The sequence below is a fragment of the Octodon degus genome, unplaced genomic scaffold, assembly GCF_000260255.1.
Source record: "Octodon degus isolate 3935 unplaced genomic scaffold, OctDeg1.0 scaffold00043, whole genome shotgun sequence".
NCBI classification, from domain to species: Eukaryota; Metazoa; Chordata; class Mammalia; order Rodentia; family Octodontidae; genus Octodon; species Octodon degus.
The window spans coordinates 11,736,848-11,763,702 of record NW_004524619.1 but is presented as its reverse complement, the minus strand read 5'-3'; the positions used below and the strand labels follow the sequence as shown (position 1 = coordinate 11,763,702).

General features: G+C 48.0%; 2 protein-coding genes across 5 annotated transcripts in view; one reads left to right on the top strand and one right to left on the bottom strand.

The window, feature by feature from the left end:
• Window positions 1-13,793, top strand: part of Acox2 (acyl-CoA oxidase 2) — a 25,451-nt gene extending 11,658 nt beyond the window's left edge. The window contains exons 11-14 of one of the 2 annotated variants that reach the window (XM_023715713.1): window positions 528-633; window positions 3,183-3,403; window positions 9,301-9,436; window positions 13,657-13,793. In XM_023715713.1, coding sequence (XP_023571481.1) covers window positions 528-633; window positions 3,183-3,403; window positions 9,301-9,436; window positions 13,657-13,719 — 526 coding nt within the window. In that variant the 3' untranslated portion in view covers window positions 13,720-13,793. Of the gene's footprint in view, window positions 1-527; window positions 634-3,182; window positions 3,404-9,300; window positions 9,437-13,650 lie in introns of both variants that reach the window. The other variant, XM_023715712.1, reaches the window with a different exon arrangement.
• A 2,229-nt stretch (window positions 13,794-16,022) lies between these two features.
• Window positions 16,023-26,855, bottom strand: part of Kctd6 (potassium channel tetramerization domain containing 6) — a 16,591-nt gene continuing 5,758 nt past the window's right edge. Inside the window, exons 1-3 of one of the 3 annotated variants that reach the window (XM_004631671.2) lie at window positions 25,709-25,727; window positions 19,310-19,379; window positions 16,023-17,378 (exon numbers count right to left, since the gene is read on the bottom strand). In XM_004631671.2, coding sequence (XP_004631728.1) covers window positions 16,692-17,378; window positions 19,310-19,336 — 714 coding nt within the window. In that variant the 5' untranslated portion in view covers window positions 19,337-19,379; window positions 25,709-25,727 and the 3' untranslated portion in view covers window positions 16,023-16,691. Of the gene's footprint in view, window positions 17,379-19,309; window positions 19,380-20,683; window positions 21,809-25,708; window positions 25,728-26,855 lie in introns of those variants that run through there. The other 2 variants (XM_023715810.1, XM_023715811.1) reach the window with 2 other exon arrangements.

Sequence of the window (26,855 nt, the reverse complement as noted above, 5' to 3'; positions counted from 1 at the left end):
ATTTCAATTCAAAAGTCATGGGTGGACAGGTAGGGAATAGAAAATGCAAGAGGTTAAAGGTCAACAGGATGACTAACTTTAGAGGTCAAGAGTGAGGTGCCTCAGGTGGCACTGTAGCAGGCTGGGTGCTGAGGTCCTCGCTAGCTTTTAAACGAATCAGCATTCTCTCCAGGCTGTAGGAAGTCACCCCTACCCCACAGAATGGCCAGCGAGCACTGGTTATCGGGATGGAATGTGCTTTAGAGGAAGGGTCAGCACCTCTTCCTCGCAAAGCACACACACACCCCCAAATTCTGGCCCATTCCTTGCTAGCTATGGGGCTCAGAACATGCTAGTCCACCTCCCCAGGACTCAGTTTTCCCTGATGTAACTGGACTGTGTGCCTTGGAGAGGAAACGTTTACGAAGCATTTAGCTTCGTCCCACCGGCGTGATGGGGACATGGGAATCATTCTTGTTACTCAGGGCCACACAGCCGTCTGACAGCTTTGCCACACAAACGCGGGATCTCTTTCCTTTGGTTCTCAGGCTCCTGGAGAGCTCAGTGCATCATCTGCAGATGCTGGTACAAGCCGGGGCTGACGAGCACGAGGCCTGGAACCAGACGAGTGTCCTCCTCCTGCAGGCCGCTAAGGTGAGCTGCGGCGAGCCGTGGGCCAGCTGAGCTGCCGGGGGTCCTGCTGCGGCCGGGCGGCCGCCCTGCTGGGAAAATCCTAGCTCTCTGTCAGGCCGCAGCCCAGCTCTGCACCCGCTGCCCTCATTTCACGGCTGGAGCTTTAGTCCAAGGTATTTTAATTAAAGGACTTAACTCCAAAGCGATCTCGCTGGCAGCTCTTAGGGGAAAAGGCAACAAGGCGGAGGTATTGGATTTGCTTCACGTTGTTCAAACATTTCCTCGCAGATAGAAAAGCAGGTCATGCCTCCCCTTAGCCCTAGAAGCAATTCTTGGATTGTCTGATTCAATTTTCACTATGTTTTGTGTTGGCACATAATTGAAAGTCAGGCGGCAAACATTTGGGCCCTGGGCTGGCTGCTCACTGGAAGCTGCTGTCCATCCCCATGCGGGAAGTTTAGGAACCGGGAAACAGTGGCTGCTAGGGAGACCCTGGGGCATGTGCGTCTCTGCTCACTTCCCAGCAGTGCCTCAAGGGGAAAGACATCTGGGTGTGCTGAAATTAGCTTGCCGCAGGGTTGGTGGCAGCTTCGAGAGAAAGGTTTTCAAGCGAAGAGAGCAGCAGGTACAGAAGGGAGAGGCAGGAGAAGGCCTGATGCCTGGGAGGCAGCCCCCGTCCTCCTTAAGGAGCAAACAAGCACGGACAGGAAGGGCAGCCAGGGGAGAAGAGAGGCAAGACTTGGAACCTGCTGCGCTGCTCTGAGAAGCTGGGGTCTGGTTTCCATGGCCATGGGAAGCCTTTGCCAGGTGTAGGTCAGGGAGGGAGAGAGATCAGCATCTCATTCTAGAAGTCATGAGCACCGCAGGGAGGTGTGGACTGGGGCCGGAGGCCAGGCAGAAGGACGCAGCAGTAGCAGCTCTGAGCTTCGAAGAGAACTCGCGAGAAGTGGGTGGGTGCAGAGATGCTGAGGGGTGGAAGGAAGGGACAGGCCTTAGGGAGTCTGGGAGGGGTCAAGAGGTGAGAATGGGTCACATGTTCGAGCCCAGCCTGGGCAACTTAGCAAAACCTGTCTTGAAATTACAAAATGGGCGGGGGAGGTAGCTGAGTGCTGAAGCCCTGAGTTCAAGCCCCAGGACCACACGGGAGGAAAAGCCGCCCGAGCTTAGGCAGCTGGGCCCCTGACCCTGCCACAGGTGAAAGCTAAAATGAGCACTAGAATCCTCAGGCCTAAGGCCTGGAGAATGACAGCCTCCAACCTGACAGCCCCGAGAGAGGCCTCCTAGGGCAGGACTGGGCAGGCCAGCCAGGCAGGAGTGCTGTTGGTGACCCGGCTTCCGCCACACCCACGGGGGCTGCCAGCAGCAGTAAGGTCTCAGACCTTCCTTGTCAGGTGATTTGTGTGCACGGAAAAATCAAAGAAGCACTTTTTTTTTTTTTTTTTTTTTGCTGTTTGGGACAGGGTCTCACTCTGTAATTCCGGCTGGTTTTACACTCACTCTTTATCCAGGCTGGCCTCCAACTCCTGCCTCAGAAGTCCTCCTGCCTCAGCCTCCTCCTGCTTCAGCCTCCCAAAGCTGAGATTGCAGGCGTGCTGCACCACGCCCAGCCAAGAAGTCTCTCTCTGCCCCTCCCTCCCTCCCTCCTGCCTTCCCTCCTCCTCTTTTTCTCTCTCCACCTGATAAAACAAGTATGTGCATTTGTGTTATACAGAGAATAAATATTCAAAACTATGTAACAACCAATAGGGCAAGGGAGCAGGGCCCTGAAGGCTGCTGCGGAGCGAGGCGTTAACCCCCTAGTGGTGGGCTCGGGGGCGGGGAGGTAGCCTTGGGCCGCAGCCCCTCTGTCAGAGGGGGCTCTCCCCGGGGAGATGGCACGGCCACTTCCTACCAGTACTAACTTATTATTTTAGCAAGGGACAGAGCCAGGCCATGGCCCGTGGGCTAAGGAATAGCACCGCATGCTTCCAGAAGTTTAGCTCACGGGAATGAATTTTAGTTTAGTTTAGTTTAGTATTTTAGGGAAGGGTCTACAGGGTCTCACTACTAGATCGGACTTGCAGTGATCCACCTGTTTACAGCCTCCCAAGTGCTGGGATTACAGGCGCGCACCACCACGCCCAGTCTCTGGAATAAATTTTATATTCACCTGAAGCCCTGCTTTCCCACGTCACGGTGCGTGTGTGCGTGTGTGCATGTGTGCGTGCGTGCGTCTGTCTGTCTTCTGTCTGTCTATGCATGCACCGCTTTAATCAGGCAGACAATAAAAGCGGTATTTCTGAGAAAAATGGTGCTGCCCTGCGTGTCTCCTGTATGCTTTCTGTCCACCTACACACCTACTTGAAAGTTCCCAAGCAAAACAAGGAGACCAGAGACCAACCCCAAGCGCCCCCGCGCCTGGCACACGCGCACACACCCCACGCCCCGGGAGAAGGCTCTGTCAGTCCCCAGGGAGCTGACACAAAAGACGGCTGCTTGTGCGCACAGCGGGCCACGTGGCTGCCACGGGCTACAGGGTGACGGTGGCGGGGACTCGAGATCGGTGGTCACGCGCCCTTGTGTCCTTGCAGGCACACTGCTACTATATCACTGTGAAGAATTTCAAGGAGGCGCTGGAGAAACTGGAGCACGGCGAGCCGGCGGTCCACCGCGTGCTCAAGCGGCTCTGCGACCTCTTCGCCTTACACGGCATCCTGGCCGACTTGGGCAGCTTCCTCTATGACGGCTTTCTGTCCGCCCCCCAAGTCAACATGCTGAGGACGACCTACCTGGACCTGCTGCTCCAGATCCGGTGAGTCCGGCGCGGGTCTTCAGGCCGCGTGAGCCTTCAGAGAGCAGCCCCAGACCCTGCTCCGCCTAGGACTGGACATTATCGTGGTGCCCAAATTCTGCCACACTGTCCAGGACAGAGAACAGTACTGAGGAACAGGACTAGCGCCTGCTACCTGTGACGCGGGGTGTCGATCATAGTTGTAACCATAGCTAACGTTTAACGAGGACTAGTACCAGGCGCTGTGCCAAAGGCTCTTGCACATGTCATCTCATTTACTAATCCTTGTGGCCCTTGTAGTTGGACCTAAGCTCTGTATTTTCCTGAGGAGAAAATTCAGGCATATGGGAATTAACTTGCTCAGATTGCACACCTGCCCAGAAGCGGAGCTGGATACAAGGTCAGGCCTGCCTGCCCCCAGCGCTATGTCCTTAACCTGTGCGCTAAGATTGAGGGATGGGCCAGGGCTATAGCTCAGTGGCATAGCGTCTGCCTGGCAAGCACGAGGACCTGAGTTCTTATTCCCAGTACCCGCAAAAAAATAAGGTTGAAGTATTATTTATTTTATGCATGTCCCTGTGTATTTGAATGCACTTAAGGAAATTCTTGCCAAGTTTAGTAGATTTACATTAATATTCCCTTAGCTTCAAGGTGAATTTTTTTAACTCAGTAATTCATACTCTGACTTGTAAAGCAACAATACAGATACTTTTTTTTAAATGTATTTAGTACAGGGTCTATAGGGTCTCCCTACACAGATCAGATTCATAGTGATTCTCCTGTGTTCAGCCTCCCAAGCGCTGGGATTACAGGCATGCACCACCATGCCCAGTCTCAATCGATGTCTCAGCATACCCCGGGGTGGGCCGGGCCGGCATGACAAACCAGGGATCGAACCCTCATCTCTGTGTCTGCTTAAGCAGGTGCTTAATCCGCTGAGCTATCTGGCTGGCCCTTCTACAAAATTTTGTTTATTTATTTGGGGGGGGGCAGCTCAGCCCACCAGGGGGCAGGGCTGGCTGACATGTGGTGCTGGGGGATTGAACCACGGTCCCCGTGCTTTGCTAAGCTTGTTCTAAGTAGGTGCTTTAGACCACTGAGCCATCTCTCCAGCCCCTACAAATACTTTTAAAATATGACATTAATGCAGGACAATTCAGAGCCATGAAATGCTAATGTAGTGTTTTCATCCTGTTATTTTATATATAATTTAAATATTACTTTAAAAACATATCAAAGCCCATGATACTAAGAGTAACAGAAATTAAAATGATACAAATTATTTACCACTATTGAAAAGATCTTAAAAATGGCCTAACTCAAAAACACAACCTTGGGGGCCTGTCCCTTAGCTCAGTTCTTTAAGTGGCTGCTTCCACAAAGCAGTCAGGCTCTGGTTGCTGTGGTTCAATCGCCAGCCAAACTTGCCCTGAAGGCATTCGGAGCTGGCCCAAAAAAAACCCTTCTGCCGTTTAAAGAAAAAAAAAAAGGCCCGGGAGATGGCTCACTGGAATAAGTGCTTCCCTGGCAAGCACCAGGGCCTGAGTTCAATCCCTGGTTTCGAAAAAAAAAAAAAAAAAGAAGAAAAGAAACACAACCTTTTTAAGGCCTCAACAGGTAGAAAATATGACGTCTTTCCTGGGGGTGAGGGTGGGGTGACTTCCTGTGGAACCCCTGATGGGTCTCTTTAAAAGTTTTATAAAAATAAGATTTCTGGAAACTGGGTGTGGTGGTACACACCTGTAATCCCAGCTCTTGGGCGGCTGTAAACAGGCGAATCACTATGAGTCCAATCTAGTAGTGAGACCCTGAACACCCTGTAGACCCTTCCCTAAAATGCAAAAAAAAATTAAAAAAGATTTTTGTGACAGACACAAAGACCCAATTATCTCTGTATCTAACAGCATGTATTATATGCCATTTATGACCACATATAAGCACCTAACAGACAGGGGTCGGCTAGTCAATATTTGTATTCAATTAAATCATCAAAGAGTTAAAAAAAAAAAATACCTGACACAACTGTGTCCCAGTTATCAAACTTTCCCTCCTACAGAGATTACGGTACTGGGAACCTTTGTAACAGCATAAGCCTGTCTAAATTTTTGAAACTTGCTGGGGTTTTTTGTTTTTGTTTTGTTTTTTGGCGGAACCAAGGATTGAACTCAGGCCCTTGCACTTGCCAGGCAAGCGCTTATTCTGCTGAGCTATCTTCCCGGCCCTGAAACTTTTTGTTTTAAAAGCACACAAACAAAACGACCTTCTAAGCCTGGTGGGCAATGATAGTTAAATACTAAAAATCACTTTAATTCCTCCTAAGCATGTGATTTTTCTGAAACCTACAAACAGCACTTGGAAGTGTTTGCCCGCGCTCCAGGGGACCTAGAGAATTCCAGACAAGACAGCCAGCGCTGATGCAAGCAGCCGACTTCCGCACGTGCCAGGCCTGGAGATTGACTTACTTAGGTTGTGGAGCCCAGGGGACCTGACTGGGTAATCAGGCGTGTGACAGATCCCACGCTTGCAGCGTTCCTTTGTCACGGTCCCTGCCTTGATCACCAGTATTTACTTCAGACATCTGGGCAGGACACTTTCCTAAGTGACCCCAGGAGCTGAAGAAAGGGTAAACTGAGGGTCTGTGGGCCAGGGAACCTAGACCCAGTCTGTATAACTCAGAATAAGGCTGCCCTGTAGAACCGGAGGCTTTGCAGGCCATGTCATAAATCGGCTCAGTGGTATAAGCAAGTGCCTGCTTGGCAAGTGCAAGGTCCCAAGTTCAATCCCCGGTAGAAAAAAAGAAAAAATGGACAGCACTAATTCTTCCATCTCTGAGCATCGTTTTCTATCCATCCCTGAAGTGGCAGCCAGGCCAGCACCCTGGAAGAAGATGAGACAGTGACTCTGCTGTAGAGAAACTGACGAGACTGTAGAACGGAGCTAAAGCTGGAGGCCATGGCCCCGAGAGCCCAGCCACTCACCCCACAGTGAGCCCGTTAGCACACTCGGCCCTGCTTGGTTAGCAGATGCCCAGGGCCATGCAGTGTGAAGTCCCCAGACGCCTGAGGGAAGCCCCTACACGAAAGACAGAAATCAGAGCAAGCAAGAACGAGGCAGCTTGAGGATGTGAGAATCGTAGGGGGAAGGAAACTTAAAATAATAATAATAATAATAATAATATCTTCCAATAGTTAAGAAGAGACAAAACCAGCTGTAGAGTGCATACCTATGATCCCAGTACTCAGGAGGCTGAGGCAGGAGGATTGCTGGGAGTTTGAGGTCAGCCTAGGCTGTATGACAAGTTCAAGGCCAGTCTCAATTACATAGCAAGACCCTGTCTTTAAAAAGCTAAACAGGGCCGAGGAGGTAGCTCAGCAGTCTAAGCACCTGCCTGGTAAGCACAAGGACCTGAGTCTGATCCCTGTGCTGGCCCCTGAACCCCAGCATGGTGGTGCATGCCTGTAATCCCAGCACTGGGGAGGCTGAAAGCAGGAGGATCACTAGATGTCCGAGCTGTGTAGTGAGACCCTGTACCAAATACAAAAATGAAAAGAAGACAAAAAAAAAAGAAAGAAAAGAAAAGAAAAACCCCACAGATTTTTTAAAAAGCAAGAGAACCCATCCTAGTTGTTCATCATCTGTAAAACAAGTCTGGAAAAGAAAACAGAAGAGGCAAATCATTATTTAAGAAAATAGCCCCAAAATGAAAGATACAGTTTCAGATTTTAAAAGGGCCACAATACCTGCAGACAAGAGCTGGATATACCATCCACACACTAAACGAGTCCCAGCGCTGCTACGAGAAACGGTGCCATGTGCGAGGGAGAAAAGGACGGGCGTGAGGGCTGCGGGGAGTTTGGCAGGGCTTGGGGAGGGGGCACCCCAGGAGAGACATGGGGTGGAGGGCAGGAGCAGAAAGGAGCCGCGTGGCTGCCCGGGGAAAGGCCTGCCAGGCAGAGCGCAGACGCAAACATGGGCCCGAGTGTGCCTGGCATGAGGGGACGAAGAAGAAGCCACAGAGGTGCAGGATGAGGCCAGAGGCCAGGGGGTGGGGAGGGCGCAGGTTTAGCATGTGGGCTCTTACCTTGTATAAGAGGGAGGGTGAAGAAAGTGCAGTCACCACCTGAAAGAACCCGATGTACACTTCTATAGAATTACTTCAACGGACTTACTAAGTATAAAACAGAAGGGCTGCCAGTGTGATGCAATGGGAGGTCACTTATGCAGGGTGTGGGAGGCCTGGGTGCAAGCCTCAGCTCCAAAAATAATTGAAAAACACAGCAGGGAGCTGGGTGGGGAAGCGAGCTGAAAGCTGCAGTCCAAGTGAGACGTGCTTGACGATCAGATCAGAGTGGGGATGCCGGAGGTGGCGGGCAGCAGGCAAAGTGCAGATGAATTTGAAAGGCCAGGATTTGCCCGCAGGTTAGACTAATGGGGCAAGAGAAAGACAAAGCCAGGCTCTTGGGTATGAGTGGGGGGCAGCGGGATGGCCTGGGTTAGGGCACAGAGAAGACCAGGAGTTTGATTTTGGACATGATATGTTTAGGAAGCGTATCAGGAATCCTAGTATGGGATGTTGGTAAGCAGGGAAGTGAATGACACGAGAGAGGGAGCCTGTGGAATTTTCTCATGGCTTCGATTTCACCAGTGGAAAAGGATGTAAGATGGGGAGAGGTAGACAACACAGAGCTGCGGGTGACAGAGAACGTGTGAACTCATCCCCTAAGGGAATGTGAGACCAAATGAACTAAAGCCCTGTAAGATGATTGCTCCCAGGCATGGCGGCACACGCCTGTAATCCCAGCACTCAGGAGGCCGACCGAGGCGGGGGGGATCGCCGCAAGTTCGGGGCCAGCCTGGGCTACATAGTGAACTCAAGGCCGGCCTGAACTGCACAGTGAGAACCTGCCTAAAAATTAAAAAAAAAAAAAAACCGCTAAGATGATTGGCTAAACAGTAGCTGGACCCACTGAACCCTAAGGACATCAGTTTAGACCGGCTTTTGCAGACATACATAACTACAAAAGTAATGGCACAAAATTGATGGACAATTGGAGATTACAAGGGGAGACCTCTGCTTGGGAGTATGAAAAGCAAGAGAAATTGCTAAATGTGTTCTTGAGTGCTGAACATAATGGGCCCAGAATGTCAGCCGGCTAACTACAGAAGGGAGACCAGTGGGCAGAGGGACACTGGACAGGTGGTAGGGCCTATGAGGCGCCATCACAAAGGGGTTAATCGGGGCCAGAATCTCGGCCACCCCCAATGCTTCAATAATGTACGGGCATCAGAATGTTAGCACTGCCTGTTTTGGTCTTCTTGAGTAATTCAAGCTGGACTCAACTCGCTGTGTAGCCCAGGCTGGCCTTGAATTCCCAGGGATCCTCTGCCTTGGCCTCCTGAGCCCTGGGATTACAGGAGTGTGCCAGCACACCCAGGGACACTGCATTTTGATCTGGCCAAAATGATATTAGGAGGAAGGCCAAGGGAGGGAGCGTGGGCTCAGGGAGGCAGACACACAGAGAGGGCGCTAAAAGAAAAGCTTCATCTTTTGGCACGGAGAGGCCATAGGTGACATCTAAGGGACACTAAGCAGAAAGTGCCTCTGGAAGTACCAGGAAGCTGTCAGCAACAAAGATAGCTACAGATGTTCAGGTAAATACCAAAATGTCAATTAAGGCTGAAACTGTCTCTGGGAAGAAGGAAATGGAGGGAAGAATCTGGGCTCTTCTGTTTTTCAAATAGTTGGTCTGAAGGAATTCTTTGTGTGTACGGGTACAGACATATTATATGTATATATGTGACTACAAATAAAAAGAAACCCGAATTGTTTGAAAAGTGACTGTTGATGCAGTTTCTAATGTGGTGCTCAGATGTGATCCAGGACAACCCAAACTATGTTCTCTCGTGTCCCCTCGCAGGAAGGATGCTATCCTGTTAACCGACGCTTTCGACTTCACCGATCAGTGTTTAAATTCTGCACTCGGCTGTTATGATGGAAATGTCTATGAACGTTTGTTCCAGTGGGCTCAGATGTCACCAAACAATAATTCCCAGGTAACTGAGTGTAACGTATTATAAATTATATAAGAGAACAGAAAACAAGCATTAAACACACCTCTGTTTCCCCATCCTAACTGATTTCCATTAGGTTCGGGATCATTTGGCATGGCCTATCTGTCTAGAGCATTTTTAGAGACCATACAGAAGAGACCAGGAAGGGCTGGCCAAATAGCTCAGCTCAGCGGATTAATGTGCCCACAGGCAGGCACAGGGCCTGGAGGTTCGATCCCCATGCCAGCCCCGCCCCCTGGGACACACTGAGGAGTTGATTGAGACTGGGTGTGGTGGTGTGCACCTGTAATCCCAGCTCTTGGGAGGCTGTGAACAGGAGAATCACTGAGTCCGATCTAGCAGTGAGACCCTGAACACCCTGTAGACCCTTCCCTAAAATATACAAAAAAAAAAAAGAGGCCAGGAGTGGGGTGTGGCCTGGCAGGAACCCTGGCAGTGAAATGTACTGCTCCTACTGCCTTTTCTGCACACACTTCTCAGGGGTGGGGGAGGCTGCTGCTCCTGGCAGCCGGGAAAGCCTCACAGGACAGTTACAAGGGGGATGGAGACATGCCCCCAGGTGCTCTAGGACACAGCTCCAGGCCCCAGCATCATAACAGCAAGAGGAGGGAAGACTCATAAGATCCCAACGCTTTAAGCTAGGCCCAAACTCTGCATAGCCTTATTGGGAAAAGTTACAAATGTCACCAGATACATAACTGAAGAAGTGTTCATAGCAGATTGGAAGCAGATGATCAAAACAAAAGGCTTAAGGGTGCATAATGGACCTTTTCTTTCTTTTTTCTTTTTCTTTTTTGCAGGGCAGGCTATTTTATAATGAAGGGTGGAACTGACTTTTCTGTTTCCTTGATCTAGTTTCAGAAAAGGTGTGTCAACAGCGCATCACATTGGCAGCTCGCAGGCTGCGTTCGCACTTAGCACAGTGTCAGACTTGCTTTACCAATTTGTATTCTGCGATACCTCACTGCTTACTCTAGCCTGATTATCTAAAATTACAACAGAACCAGTTATCCCCAGGATGGTTGTCATGTGGAAGGGCACGACACTTTAGCCCATCCCCACCCCCAGGAACACAGCGTTTTAACTCAAGAAAATATAAGCAACCAACCTAAAGAATGCATACATTTAGGACTAGGTGACCAGTAAGGCAGGAGGAGCGCCACAAGTTCAAGGCCAGCCTGGGCCACCTGGTGAGTTTAGGGCCAGCCCAAACTACATAGTGAGGCTCTATCTCAAAAAACAAAGTACATATTTACTACTTCTCTACTTACAAGCCTATTTGCTTTTATCCTGTTTTGTTTTGTCTTCTTTAGTTTTTTGAGATAGGGTCTCGCTATGTCACTCCGCTTTGAATTCACTGTGTAGCACAGGCTGGTCTCGAACCCCCAGTTATCCTCCTGCCTCGGCCTCCTGCTGGAATCAAGGCGTGCACACCACTCCCAGCAACCAGCCTAGCCAGGTTTCTAGCATGTTGCTTTCTGTAATGATGAGATCGTTCTCCTTTTCATGTTTCAATGCTGACATTAGAACAGCGTAGCCTTCCCACGTAGCCCAGTGCCCGGGCCCCACAGGCACGCATATGCCCCTTGGTGCACGGCACCAGCCCCTGCGCACCCGCCCCGAGATGCTGACGTGCACAGCTCAGACCTGTTTTACTGGCCACACAGGACACATTCCAGTTCCCCAGATCTTGTGGCTGCTGAAGAATGCAGGGTCTCTAGTTTTTCGTCTTCACTTTTAAAGACTTTAATCTGCCTCTCTGGGAGCAGGCCTATCTCAGTGCAGCCTGACTCACAGCCCCGAGGGAGCCAGTAAAGCCTCATCCCACTCTCGGCTCTCCTCCCCTTCCCTCTGCCCGCAAGCCGGGATGGAGTCTTCCCCTGACTCCATCGGGATCTGTCAAGAGTGCACAGGGCACTTCATGGAACCAAGGCACATGGTCTCATGTGACACAGAGGCACTCACTGCACCCAGATGCTGTAGACAAGCATGTGTCACCCAGCCCCCATTGCCTTGTAAGCAGGTGACAGGTGCACTGTGGCTACTGCACATTTAGTAACGTAAGGGCCTAGATTACCTTGTCTCCAGGGAGTCGAAATGACCCTCGTTGATTGCTCCTCACAGCTGCATAATCTTACCATACATTTCTGTCTCGAGAGACCAGAAAAACTTTTAACTTGTACTTTTCTAATCTACTGGAGCCAATTCTGAAGCTCCAATAGAGATGTCTTTCTTTTGCACAGTGCAAAAAGGCACATAGTGTAGTCTTTTAAATAAATTAAAACAGCAGCTATGTGGAATTATGCCCTGCCGACAGAAAAGAACAAATGGGAATAGCTGCCGCTTTCCCACCAAAGTCAAGTGCTGCGCTGAAGTAAATGTCAGAATCGCCGGGTCTCTCTTGCGCCTGCGGCAGGCTACGCTGAGCTTTCTGTCTGGATAGAAACCTGTGCCCTCCCCTAAGCACAGTGTCTGCCTCGAGCTTTCTGCCTGAGCTGGGTGTTAGGTCCAGCAGGCTCCTCCAAAGAAAACTGCAGAAGACATTTTCCCTCCCACCAGGAACCCACCCCCAGGTGATTTGCTATTGAGGCAAGAGGGGCAGGCCGGGACCAGTGGGGACCATCTCAAATCAAGAATCCAGAGGGCAGGCCGAATAGCTCAGCGGATTTAAGTGCCTGCAAGCAGGCGCAAGGGCAGGGGTTAGATCCCCGGGCCTGCCTTCCAGCCCCACCCCCAGGGCACAATGAGACAGCACTTGAGACTGGGCGTGGTGGCGCGCCTGTAATCCCAGCTCTTGGGAGGCTGTAAACAGGCAGATCACTACGAGTCTGATCTAGCAGTGAGACCCTGAACACCTTGTAGACCCTTCCCTAAAAAAAAAAAAAAAAAAAAAAAAAAAAGAATCCAGCTTCTCTGAACATTGTCCTGTTGGCTTTGTTTCATATTTGGTCCAGCGTAGTTACGAACTTTCGGGCTGACTCATCCTCGTTTACTGTTGCAAATAATGGGGCTACAGATGCCTCCACTGCACCCTGGCGTGAAGGAAACCTCTTGTAACCCAAAGGCATGGCTGAATTAATGATGACTTAGGCCTTTATTTTTTGGCAGAACTGGGGACTGAACTCAGGCCCTTGTGTTTGCCAGGGAAGCGCTTATTCTAACTGAGCCATCTTCCCGACCCCGCGGCTTTGTTTTTGTTTTGTTTTCCTACTGGCAAGTGAACTCTGGCCCTTGCCCCTGCCAGGCAGGTGCTGTGCTGCTGAGCTTTCCGTGGCCCTCCAACATTCCGTTGTAAATATTCACCCAAGAAGCAGTGGGATGTGTTAAGCACGTCCGCTGATTCATTCACTTAATTCCTTCAATACATACAGGTTGAGCACATGCTGCGTTGACAGAAATTATTGTGGGATGCAGTGGGAGAGGTTGTGATGGTGCACACCTGTGATCCCAGCATCCGGGAGCCTAAAGCAAGAGGGGTGCTGGGAGTTCAAGGTCAGCCTGAACTACCTAGTGAGATCTTATCTCAAAAAAACAGGAAAAAAAGAAAAAGTTGTAGGCCATGTGTTCAAGGAGGTTTAGCCCAATCAGAGCAAAAGTAAATAGAAAAGGAAGTCACATAAAAGATGAGGCCAGACATTGCATTAGAAAATGATAGGGAAAAAAAAAAAAAAAAGAAAAAGAAAATGATAGGGAATGCCAGGCATGGTGGTGCACACCTGCAGTCCCAGCACTCAGGGGCTGAGGCAGGAGGATCTCCATGAGTTCAAGGCCCACCCAAACTACACAGTGAGACCTGCTCTCAAAAGAAAAAGAAACACTGACAGAGAAACCAATCTTGAGATTGAATCCTGCTTACTTGATGCCCTTTTCTGCTTCCTTGCTCAGTGGTTTATGTTCGATTTCAAAGATCCTTAGCCAAATCTTTTATTTGTATTAAAATTCCAAAAGTGAAGATAAGTTGTGTGTTTTCCTTTTAATCAGCCACCTGTGTCTACTATTAAAAATCCGCATAAGAAAAGAAAGACGCCCTTTGGAAAAATGTTTCTCCATATGTTCACACAAAATGTATTTTTAAAATAATTTGAAAAATTAAGGATCTTATGTAATGTTACTTTTTTGAAGCTAAACACTTAATTTGAAAGCAAAACTCTGTAATCCTGGCAGACATATTCCATCTTAATAATGTATTCTCTGAAACACAGGAGAAACCTGCCTATACGAAATACATCCGACCACTCATGCAAAGTCGGGGATCCAAGCTATGAAGAACCAACACTGTTCCAGGAACAGCAGCACCACGATGCTATATAAAATTAATATTTAAAATTACATATGTGGGGGCCAGGGAGATGGCTCAATAGAATAAGCGCTTCCCTGGCAAGCACAAGGGTCTGAGTTCAAACCCTGGTTCCACCAAAAAAATAATAAAATTACGTACGTGACTGATTTCAAGAGTCATCTTTTAGACACTGGCTGAATAACTGTGCAACAGAATTTGTGATTTAATTCAAAATACAGCATAACAGGAAAAGGGAGTCCAGTCGTCGTTGAGTTTTGTCAGTGGTGAGGTCCCCAAGTATCCGGGATGTCACTGCTCCCTGTGGTGCTCGACGACGCGGCCGCAGCCGCAGCAGCCCACATGTCCTTAGCAGCTGCCTGGGTTTACAAGGACGCTCCCTGCCCTCCAGGAGTGCCCGCCCCTGCAATGAGCGGCACAAGACACAGCTGTGCATCAGTTGGTCAAAAAATGAAGTCTTCACAGTGCAAGGTATTTAAGCTTGCACTGAAAGAGGTATACGTGTATCAGATGACCTAGCTATCATCAAACCACATCTCTCCTCTCATTTCCAATTGCCCAGCTAGATAAAACACAGGAAGTTAAATGTCCCTTGACAAATAAGGTGCAAAGAAGAAAACCTCAGCTATTTTCTTAATTTACTGAAAACAGTAATCTTTTCGTTAATAGTATATCTGCGAATATTTATCAAAAACAAACTTACCTCTAACAAGATCCACAAGAAGAGAAGACCTAAGCGTCACAAACCTAACGTCCATCAACTTGGAATCACTAGAAATAGTCCTATTTCCACAACTGGTTTTTTTGTTGTTGTTCTTTTATTTATTTATTTAGAGACAGGGTCTTGCTATGCAGCTCAGGCTGGCCTTGAGCTCACTTTGTAGCCCAGGCTGGTCCCGAACTTGCAAGGATCCTCCTGCCTCAGCCTCCCAAGTGCTGGGATTCTAGGTGCATGCCTCCACACCCAGCTATTCCACAACTGTTTTTAACCCAGATAATTTTACTTCATATTGCTCCCTCCTAGCTCACCAACACCTATCTGGCTGGGGTTTTGCTGTTCCTGGTATTTTGTTTAGGCAACCACCCATCACTTAGAAATACAAGCCCCTTTTCTCAAATGCTAAGGTAGTGCTAGTGTGCACGCTGATTTACTGAAGCCACAGCAACCTGCCAAAAGCAAGGGACCTTAGTGTGCATGTGGTGAAAATAGGGAGACTGGGGATTTCTGTATGTGAGTAATGTGCCAAATCTCCCCGTGAATTTTCAGAGACATAGGCAAAAGTAGACACACATAAACGTTGGCATCTTCCCCAGAGAGCACCTTGGGAATATTTCCAGGGAGAGGTGGTTGGCAGTGTGACCCGTCTGGTCCAGGGCACGCAGCCTGAGCTCCACTCTTCCCTTAGACAACGGGAAGAGCTGCAACTTCCTTTACATAAAGGTATTCTATGAAACTAGGAGTCACACCATAAATAATGACCCTTCTCGTAAAGTTCAAGCCATAGAAAACGAACTATAAGGGCCGGCCAAATAGCTCAGCGGAGTAAAGCGCCTGCTTAGGCAGACACAGCGGCCAGGGTTCGGTCCCTGGGGTGCCTTGCTAGCCCCGCTCCTGGGATGCGCTGAGACAGCAGCCAAGTCTGGGCATGGTGGTGCGCGCCTGCGATTGCAGCTGTCGGGAGGCAGAACACAGGCGGGTCACTACGAGTGCACTCTACGCAGTGAGACCTTGTAGACCCTGTACTAAAACACAAAAAGAAAATGAATTATAAGACCACGTGAAATAAATAAAAGTACGCATGCCTCTTCCTGTTCCAGATGCTTCCTTCACAGCAGCTCATCCCTTCTCTTCAGAAATAAACTTAACGCCAATAATAACAGCCATTTGTGGGTCACCACAATGTATGAGAATAAAGTGACTCCAGCTATTCTGTCCTCATGCTATTAGCACTAAGCTGAAAATAGCAAGTCATGTTCAGACCTATGACAACTCAAGGAAAACCTGTATCTTCAAGTCCTATTTGAAAAAATTTTTCAAACTTTATGTTCATCACGCAAATATGCAGGCTTTTAGAGAAAGCCGTACCCCGTTCCAAAGAAACAACAAAGTGCTCGTAAGCCACACAGTGAGGCTGCCTGAGTCCTCGCAGAGCGCACACAAGTGCTCAGGACAGCACGGGTAGGCCCTAACAACGCAGACTCGGCCGCAGCAGCATGACCTCCTCCCTTAAGTAACAATAAGCGTCAACACGTACAAGCCTCGTTTTCATATTTCACTTTTTATTAGTTTTTTCTTTTTTTCCTGGTAGACAGTACACTCGGGAATTATACTGCACCAGGCATAAGAAGGAAGGTTTCTACCACAGAGATACTTTGTATTCAGAATCCAATATAAATATTTCTAGTCAGACATTTCCATGGCTACAGATATTTGGTTGCTTGATTTATATGCATAGAAAGAAACAGTTATCATAACTGTAAAAAGCAGTACTTAACAAGTACCTTTAAATGGGTGGAACAGTTTTCCTGTAATATTACAATACTGCTTACTGGTCTGGAAACAAGGTCACCCTACGTGATATTCTGATTTTTCTCAAAGGCATCACGAGGTCTCTGCTTACTCTTGCATCGCTTCTAGTTAAGTTAGGGCCCACTTTTTCAAAAATCATTTTAGCACTGTAATTAAGAAAAAGCTCTGTTAAGGGCAAGTTATATACCATAATGATTTTCAGACTTCTTTTTATAAAAAAGGTGTCTGGAGACTCTGAACAGGCACATGCATACTGGGGGCAGGGACAAAACGTGGGAGAGCCCGCGACAGCACAGCACTTCTTTCTGGTCCTCAACGCTCTCAAATAAATACAAATATTAAAAAGAAAAGCCCACGCTGCAGGGAGAATGAGGGCCGGACCTCCCGCCTCGGCTGCCACACGGGTGTCCTCACTCGTCCGTCTTCCGCGCCAGCCTGCAGAAAGTCCAGTTGTGCTCCACCGTGTTCTCGTTGGCCCGCTCACTCATGTGGTGCACGCGCGTGTTGCGGATCGTGAAGCCTTGCTTCGTGATGTACTCCATCAGGTTAACCCGCAGGGACACCTCCTGGTGATAGTCACAAGGTCCAAAGGTGAAGGACACCTGACAGTCTCTGGTGTCCATCATGTGCTTGTTCCACTTGGTGAAGTAATTCGAGATGCCCTCGAGCAGGGAGTGGACCTTGGTGGTGATGGTCAGCTGCGTGATGATCACGGCCACTGGGTTGGAGTACTTGGAGAGCTTCCGGGTGCTGGACAGCTCCACCACCTCCTCGAAGGTCTCCATGGGGTACAGTGGCTTGGGGTCATTGAGACACTGAATCAGGGGTTCAATTTGGTAAAAATCTGCTTCTTTGCGCAGCAGATCAAATTCCTTAAAATCCAAGGGCAAGGTCAACTCCGAAGTTCTTAGGAAGTTGAGGACGTAGCGGAAAAGTGGTCCATCTCGATCGATGAAGTAATTGCCCTGAGGGTCTCGCGCCGTGGGGAAGTCCCCTCCGAACATGGCTCCAAGCATGGAATCCGGGTACCGCGTCAGCGTGGTCAGTGACGTTGTATACAAGTGTCCACCTACATTTAACGTGACTGGGTCAGTCATCTGAAAGTTAAAAACATCAGTTGTGAGACTTTTAAAATTCCAACTTGGACAAATGAAAAACAGCAGTAACAACAATGAAGGCACAAGATTCCTTCCAGCTCTATTGTATTCGGAGTCACTTTCAGCAATAAGCCCACCACGGTGAGGGACAGAATACTCATTTTCAATAGAAAAAAATAAAGGCAAATCTATTCTTGAAGGTTTTTTCTAGGAGTAGAGGCTGGGGCTCCCGGAGCCCAGAGGGAAACTCAGTCTGTATAGCTCTCAGGTTCGCACAGACCATGGGAAGGAAAAACCCATACTAAAATATATTCATTTCAGGTATTTCTGGATTTTGTTTTTTAAAGAAAGACCTTCAGTTCCCTTAAACTCAATTTAACATAATATAAAAATGAACTAACAATATAAAGACATCTACTTTTAATTTTCTTGTGTATGTGTGTGTGTGTGTGTATGTGGCCAGCTCAGCCCACCAGGGGGCGGGGCTGGCTGGCATGTGGTGCTGGGGGATTGAACCGCGGTCCCTGTGCTTTGCTAAGCTTGTTCCAAGTAGGTGCTTTAGACCCCTGAGCCATCCCACCAGCCCCACCTTTTAATTTTTCTTTGCATTCCCCCCTCAAGGAAGGAGAACAAATCATGAGATTTTTAAAACAAAAATTTGTAGTAACTCTTTTATGGAATTAAGTTTTAAATAATACGTTAAGGGCCAACAAGACAGCTCAGCAGACTAAGTGCCTGCTTAGGCAAGGGCAGGGACCAAGGTTCAATCCCTGGCACCACATGGGGTGCCAGCCCCATCCCTGAGTGCGTTGAGCCAGCCACCGAGACTGGGCATGGTGGTGCAGGCCTGTAATGCCAGCCCTGGGGAGGTTGAAAACAGGAGGATCACTGTAAGTCCGAGCTGCGTAGTGAGACCCTATCCAAATACATTAAAATAAAATAAAAACTAAGTTAAAATAGTTCAGGCAACACACCCTACAGACAAAAAAAAAAAAAAAAATCACACAAAGACTTGTAGTAGCTTTAAAATTTCATAATCTGAGAGTGTATTCACTTTCGTAACTTTAATGTTGCAATCTGACCTTTAATTTTGAGAAGCAAGCTTCTCTAAATATACCTTGGATTTCAGAAACCATATTTTAAAAAAAAAAAGTCTTCATGTACTAGAAAAAGTTAAAATATTTCTCACTAGAAGAGGTGAAAAGTAGGGAAAGATGGGCACACACAAAATGCGAGGCAGGTGAATAGGCCCTTCACCCCCACAGTCCCTAAATATAAGGACCCCTCCTTAGCACTGGGGCCCCTGTGTTTCATCACTCCAGGAGTGAAGCGTCTCAGAGTAATGCACTTGGAGGGTGGAAAATCATGCCAGCCTTCAAAGATGGCATGATAAAAACCTGGGGAGTTGGCACTGAGGCTGCTTCCATTAAAACAGCAAATAAAAAAAAAAAAAAACCCAAAAGAAAGAAGTTGCACAAATTCATAATTTCAATCCTTATAAGAATACAAGGGCAGGCCAGATAGCTCAGGGGACTAAAGCGCCTGCTTAGGCAGAAGCAGGGACCAGGGTTCAATCCCTGGCCTGCCATGCTGGCCCGGCCCCCAGGCCCTGCTGAAACATCGATTGAGACTGGGTAATCCCAGCTGTAATCCCAGCTCTTGGGAGGCTGAAAACAGGAGAATCACTATGAGGCCGATATGTGGTAAGACCCTATAGACCCTTACTAAAAAAAAGAATACAACTAATGTCAGGGATAGAGCTCAGCGGCACAGCCCCTGCCTGGCACAAGCAAGGTTCTGAGTCTGATTGCTGGTACCAAAAACTAAAAAAAAAAAAAAAGAATAAAGATATAATACAACCAAGAATATGCAAAGGAAAAAGACACCGAAGCAACTCGCCAGCCTCAGAGTGCAGCTGCGAGGCCACTCACCATATAGCCCCAGTCTCCATTATCCATCTGTCCCAGCACAGCGCCTCCGGGAGCCCAGGTTCCAGGGAGACTTAAGGGAAGAAAAAGACACATGACAGCGTTCATAGCCGTGAGCGGAGAGAAGGAACCTCCCTCCCGCACAACGGGCAGCAACCCAACCACCGGAAAACTACTTCTGTTTATTCAACTAGCAGCTACCAGGGGGCTTGCTGGGCGAAGACCTGGGAAAGCAAGCACCCCCCTGCTCCTGCGCTAGGCACTCTGCCCTGACTTATATGCAGCACATCAGGAACAAGGAGGGCCTGATCCATGTTTGGAGAAGGAGGAAAGAGCCTAGGAAGTAAGCCAGTCATTCAAATTCTCTGCTCTGAAAAGCCAATTTGTTATGATTATATGATTAACTCTACAGCCTTATACTGGCAATTTTTTTTTTTTTTTTTTTTTTTTTTTTTTAGGCAGGGTCTTACTGTGTAGTTCAGGCTGGCTTTGAGCTCACTACATAGCAGACCAAGCTGGCCTGGAACTTGCAGCGATCCTTCTGTCCTTCTGCCTCAGTCTCCTGAGTGCTGGGACCACAGGTACAGCTGACCATGCTCAGCTACTGACACAAACTTATGACAATCTCTATCAAGAGAGTCATTTAAGAAAAAGCAAGTCAGGCGTGGTGACGCACTCCTGCAACGCCAGCAGTGTGGGAGGCTGAGGCAAAAAGATTACAAACTGGAGCTCAACTCAGTGACTTACTTAGCAAGACCCTATCTCAAAAAAGGGCAGAGGATATAGTTCAGGACCAAGGCTCTGGATTCAATGCTAAGCACCATGAAAGGAAGGGAGGGAGAGGCAGAGAGAGGGGGGAGCAGGGGAGGGGAGCGGAGTGGAGGGAGGGGGGAAGAAAACTTTTTCATGAGCATTTCAGCTATATAAATTAAGCATCTCAGTAAAAGCACTCAAAATCATAAATTTTCCAAGACACAACTACCATTTTCCAAAAGTATTTTACAATATTAAAAACTAATTACACTTTTAGTAATGAGGTATTCCTATCTTTGTGCAATGATCAGAGAAAATCTAAATGGTAAACTGTAAGGGCACAATTTGGGGCAAAAAGAATCTTACAGATCTGGCTTTGAGCACATCAGCCAGTGCTCAGAGAGAAGCCAGCCCTGGGACACCGACAAGCACACACACTCGCAACGCCACTTGGCCTTATGTCCAGCTGCGATCCCAGAGCACCGAAGCTCCCTCCCAGCTGCTGAGCTGCCTTCTTCAGCTCCGCTCACACGCTTCATTCCCCAAATCAACCCAAACAGCAAATTGCAAATCTCAAAAGTGCTGGCAGGAGACGGTAAGAAACAGAGACTCGTCAGTATTCACCCGGGAAAAGCACCGGCTTTCTATGTGGTCTTTGAGCAGATCCACTTTTCCCACTTTTGGAAGACTCTGGCACACAATTCCCAGCACAAGCTCCGGCTGCTGCAGAAGATCACAAAGGCTCTTTCTCAAAAGCTCGCTCAGGCGTGTGGAGAGCATTTGCACAGCACAGCAGGGCTGAAATCAGAGCCCGAAGCATCTTTCTCCACCTTGCAAATTCTTCAAACCAAACAAGCTAAAATGTGGAGCAGAAGATGTGCAGGCACTTTCTATCCCTCGCACTCAGCAGCTGTGTGCAGATAGGCCTCTGTGCGCTACACGATAAGAACTGGAACAAATGTCAGATTCAGGGTTGTCACCGCACTGACTTGCCCACAAACAAGATCTAATGTAAACAGAACCAAGAAATGAGTTTTACCAATTTGTCTTACCAGCATCTGATTCAATTATTAAACATAAATCAGTAACTGAGTGATTTAAAAGGCCAGTCATCTGAAAGCTCTGGTAATATGTTCATCTTTGGCATTTCCTGTCACCCAAAGCATTCTCTGCTGACAATTAAAATATTTACTCATTCAGCCCGTGTTTATTTTAGGTCAGCTACAGGGGAAGGACGAGGAGATGGGCCTGCGTGCAACGCCGAGGCACAAGGGTAGGAAAAGCTCAGTCCTTGACCCGCGGAGCTCTGAACTACAACGCGAGGCCCCACGCAACACTTTGCAGAGTAAAGGGAATCCCAAGTACAGACAGCAGGTGGACAGGACCGGCAGAGCCACCAGCAGGGAAAGACTCCAAATTGAAATGGGAAGCTGGAGGACTTCACGGACAAGCTCCGAGGAAAATGTGTAAAAGCCAAGGAAAGATTCCAAAGTACAGAAGCAGCTTAAATGGATGTGAAAGTTTACTCCCTCCGCCCCCAATACTCCTCAGACCACAAGCGCAGATTCCTGCCCCCACTGCAGAGGGTAAGCCAGAGGAACCACACGGTTAAATGACTTCCTCCAGGCCCACAGCTGGGAAGGTACTGAACGAGGACCTGTATTTTCTGACACCTTGTCTAGATCTTTCCCCTTCTAGGGTACAAACTACAGGAACAAAATCTAGGAGAAAGCAATGAAAGGGATTAACCTGACTCCTTATAGCTACCTTTTCATGCTGTCCTCCCAACAGTGATTTGTTTGCAATCTGACATTAACTCAGCCTCACTCATAAAGCTCTGTAAAACTTCCAAGGCTACATAAAGCGGCAGGAACTTATCCACTGCGGTGAATACTGGCTGCTGTCCTCTCTCATAAGTGACAAAAAACACACATCTATAAATATCCAAACATCCAAACAGTTAAATTAGAAATGAAAGACCAAAGGCAAAGGAAAGAAAGGCATCAAAATAACAGCTGGGGGGGGGGAGCCAGGGGCCAAGGAGATGGCTCAGTAGAATAAGCGCTTGCCTGGCAAGCATAAGGGCCTGAGTTCAAGCCCTGGTTCCGCCCAAAAAAAAGGAAAGAAAACAAAAAAACAAAACAAACAAACAAACAAAAAGCCAAATGTGATGGCACATGCCTGTAATCCCAGCACTCGGGAGTCAGAGGCAAGAGGACTACCATGAGTTTAGGGCCTGTCTGGACTACAAAGTAAGTTCCAGGCCAGCCTAAGATATATAAGGAGACCCTATCTCAAAAGAACAAAAACAGCTGTTATCATGAAGGTCTGTCCACTACTTGGTTTGTTATTTATTTGCAGTACCTGGTATTGAACCCAGGGCCTTCACACTGAGATATATATATCTGGCCCCCACCCTTTTATTTGGGAAGAGGGCCCTGGTAAAACACTAAGTTGCTCTAGTTGGGTTTGAACTTGCAATTCTGCCTCACTCTCTGGGCACTAGAATGACAGAACCCCGGTGCACTCGGAGCAGCTTGTCGTGCTGGCTTTCCTGATGAACTCAGCTGTTCTCCTCACTGAAGGAGCTTGGGACTTCACTGTCGCCAGGAATGGCTGCACTTCACTTTGGGGGCACTCCACTCCTCACCTTCAGCATCGCTTCCGGTCTCCAAAGAGGAAGACGGTGCACTGCTCAGTCTCCTGGAGAAGCTTGTCCTGTTGGCTTTCCTTACAGGAACTCGGCTTTTCTCATCATCAGGAGAGCTGGGGACCTCACTGTCATGCAGGGTGGCTGTGGCACCCCTCAGGGGAGCTCTGGCTCTGACTTTGAGCATCGCTTCCTGGCTCCAGTGCAGATCCCTCACCCTGCTGTCGCAGATCCTTCATCCACTGGCTGGCGCAGACTTTCTAGCTTCCACCGCTGCCCTTGGGGCCTTCCCAGCGCAGCTCTGTGAAACAGGCCTGCAGGAGGCATTGTCATGGGCTCCTGACCTCCAGTGGGACTCATGAAGGACACTGTCACGGGCTCTAGGTTTCAGCTGGACTCACGTAGGACATTCCAATGGGATCCAAGCCCTCAGGTGGACCTTGGTCTTTAGTGTGTGGACAGATTTCCTGCACTCTTTTTGTATATGACTCCTTCAGTAACTATTATAAAAATAATCATATAAAATATATGTCTAGGGCCGCGGAGATGGCTCAGTGGAGTAAGCGCTTCCCTGGCAAGCGCAAGGACCTGAGTTCAATCCCCAGTTCCACCCAAAAAAAAGGTCTTTTATATAACTTCTTCCCTTGTAAGCCCAGACTACAACACTGGCTAAGATAACTTGAGCAGTCATGCAAAGAAATTTAGATGATGCCCCTGAACTTGCTCCACAGCAAAGCCAAGGTTCAAGTACAAAGATGTAATGAAATCTTAAGCCTAGGAATTCAAGAAAGCAATTATGGGAATGTACCTAAACCCATGTTTCTTACAAAAGCACCCAAGCCTGCAGGCAAGCACAAGGTCTTGAGTTCAATTCCTGGTACAAACCCCCACCCCTACCTCAAAAGCACCCAAAGGCCTTCATACTTACACCTTTGTATGAGATACTTCAAAATAAACTGAAGCAAAGTCACAGTGAGTCCCTTCCAATAACAATGGATAAACTGTCGAAATAATCAAATTATTCATTCAAGGCTTGAGGAGGGAAATAGCATTGATTAAATCACTTTAAATTTTATCTCTATTCCTTACTTGTAAACATCCTCTGGGGTGATGCTTAGATACAGCAAGAAACCATAAAAAGGAGCTGCTCAAGCAAGAGCTGGAATCTGAACTGTAGCTGTGAGGAGCACTCTCAGAGACAACACAGATGAATGACATAAAACATAAACCAAAAAAAAAAAAGAATTTCCGGAATAGCTTCAGTCTCTTCTAAATCCTTTTCCAGAGCTGCTAACAATTAGAACATGATTCATTCACTTTTCCTCTTCCCTCTCTTCTGGCACAGGCGACAGCAGAGGGCTGAATGAGAAGTTAAAGGACACACGACAGCAAAAGGAAGACCATCAAAAGGGCCTGCTTTACTGGATGAAGGGAAAGAAATACCCAATCTTTGTAAAATTTTGTTACAAATGAAGAGTATGAGGGTAACAAAATTTTCTACTTTAGAGTAACTTTCCTGAATTGGCTGGGGTAGGTGCACTGACTAATCCCAGCATCCAGGAAGCTGAGGCAGGAGAACTACTGCTGCTAGTCTGAGGCCAACCTGGACTACAGAGTGAGTCAAAGGCCAACCTGGATTCCATAGCAAAACACTGTCTCAAAAACCAAACAAATAAAAAAAGTGAGTTTCCTTAATTAAGGCTGTTAAAAAAGACAGTGAATACAACTGAGCACAGTGATGAAGTTTAATGAAAGATAACACCAGTTCACCTGAAAAGACCTGAACTTTGATGCAAATAAAATTCTCATTCCAAAGACTACAAAGCAGTACTGAGTACTGAGAGTTCACTTCTGCTTTAGTATCGAAGGTTACTCTAACTAATGCATAAACTCTAAAGATGCAGTATTTGCAGGTAATTAAGGCGCCTCCTCCCCACAGCAGAATGCAATTTACAAGTTTACGGGCTACAATGAACTAATTTAACACAAATATTCTGGGTTTATCCCTGGTGCTACATACTAAGAATTCCCCCAAGGCAAAAGTCTCACTCCTTTGTGACAACCTCCACACTGAAACATAAACCTGGACAAATACTAAAAAACCTATAACTATGCCTCCCCAGAGTTTCTGGCTAGCACTTTAAAAGCTTTTCTACTGAAACCTTTGTGCCTGGCATCCTGAAAAGAGGACTCAATAAATTCTCTCCATCTATACTTACCTGCAAGGCTGCCTTTGTAGTGAGTTTCTCTGTTCTTAAAACGTGGGAGTTTGAAAGTGAAATACTTTTTATAGTAACTAGCTCAGCGACATCTGAAGGAGCCTTTTAGGTTAACATCCACATACAGGCCAGTTCAAGTAGCCAGGCCTAAAGGACGATATGAGTATGTTTGATTTTTCCTGAACCAAACCACTGCAAAAGGGGAGTTTTTTTGGTTTTTTTTGTTTGTTTGTTTGTTTGTTTGTTTTTGGCACAACTGGGGATTGAACCCAGGCCCTTAAGCTTGCCAGGGAAGCGCTTGTTCCACTGAGCCATCTCCCCGGCCCAGGGGAGCTTTTTTAAGCAATTCTTTTCTCTTTCTCCTCTCTCAATCATGTGGACTAGGAAAAAGCGGTATGTCAAAAAGAAACCTTAATATGTAGGAGTTGTCACAGTCACAAAAATCATAAAATTGCTCTTACCTCAGTTTCCACGAGAAAAGATGGAACAAAACTGCCTTCCCAAAAGTAATTACACCATTTGAACAAAACACAAGGGTAAAATTCAGCCAAAAAGGTGACAGATGAGGAGGAGGGTTCTGAAGTCCCCTGTGGGCAAGTACAGGGCAGATGAAAGAGACCTGGCGGCCAGGTTGGGAAGGACTAGTACTCCAGTTCTCCACTTCCAAGTATGAGCCCTGAGTAAGTCGCTCTTTATGCCCAGTTTATTCTTTGGGGAAAGAGAGAAAACACCCCCAAAATCATGCACATAAAACAAGCAATACACAAATGTCAAAAATACCTGTGGCAGCAGCAGAAACAGATTTCTGTGGTAAATGGAGAAGAAACTGGAGAATGTGAACACACACAAGTAACGCAGAGCAAGGCCCAGAGGCAAGGTAAACAGGGAGAGAGAAGGCCTCTTCCCCCATCCCACCTCCACAGGTCCATCCTCCTCCCCAGCGCTTCAGAGGGGACGACAGCATTTCCATCCAGACATCTGAGGGCTGAATCTCAGAAGGAACTTGTCTAAAGCATGACTCAGGATTATCTCAAAGTAAAGCTGAGTCCAAACAAAAAAAAAGTGCCTTCTATTTTAAATAGATGCCGTACATAAAAATTTAAGACACATGAGGGACTCCTAGGCATCACCCTACGGTCGCATGTAGTAATCCTTTCATTAAACTACGGATTGCATGAAAATTCAAATGACAAAACTTAACAGGAAAGGCATCTGTGGCTATGCTGACCACATTAGCTCAGGCATCACGAAAATAAATTGTCTTGTGTCCGTGTGGACTCACGGTTTGCCACCAAGGAACAAGTTCTCACAACCATCAACCCTACCCACAAAAACACTATTTTCTTTTTCCTAGGTACCCATTTGTTCCCCTGAAAATGTCTCAGTCTGGGGCTCAGGCCTGTGCTACCCCAGCTTCTTCTCTACCCCAGGATCAACCAGGTACTGGAGCATTCTGACAGCAAAAATGAAATGGAGCTTGCAGGTGCGGGGTGTCCGGAGGTCCAGCCTAGGTGCCCACTTAGGCTGCCCCCCCCCCAGCCACGTCGGGTTACCCCAGGTCTGTTCACCACGCAAACTTCTACCACAAAGTCCTAACACTGGATTTATCAAGTTGTTCTAGAATTGCTGTCTCGGACAGAAACACGCTAACTTCAGCACAACACCCCCTGGGTCTCCGCGGCGCCTCACTCCCCCGCCCGCCCCCACTCCGCCGCGCGGCCAGCAGGTGCGGCAGGGGCTCCCCGCGCCCCCCGCCCGCCGCAGCCGGAGCGTCTCGGAGCAGGAGACCGCAAAGGCAGGGCTCGGGAGCCCCGCCGCCCGCCTTAACTAGGGCAAGCGGCGTCCGAGGCGCGCCACCCCCACCGCCAGGCAGAGCGCGCGGCCGGCCTCGCTCTGCGGGCGCCCGGGGAGCGCAGCCTCGAACCCG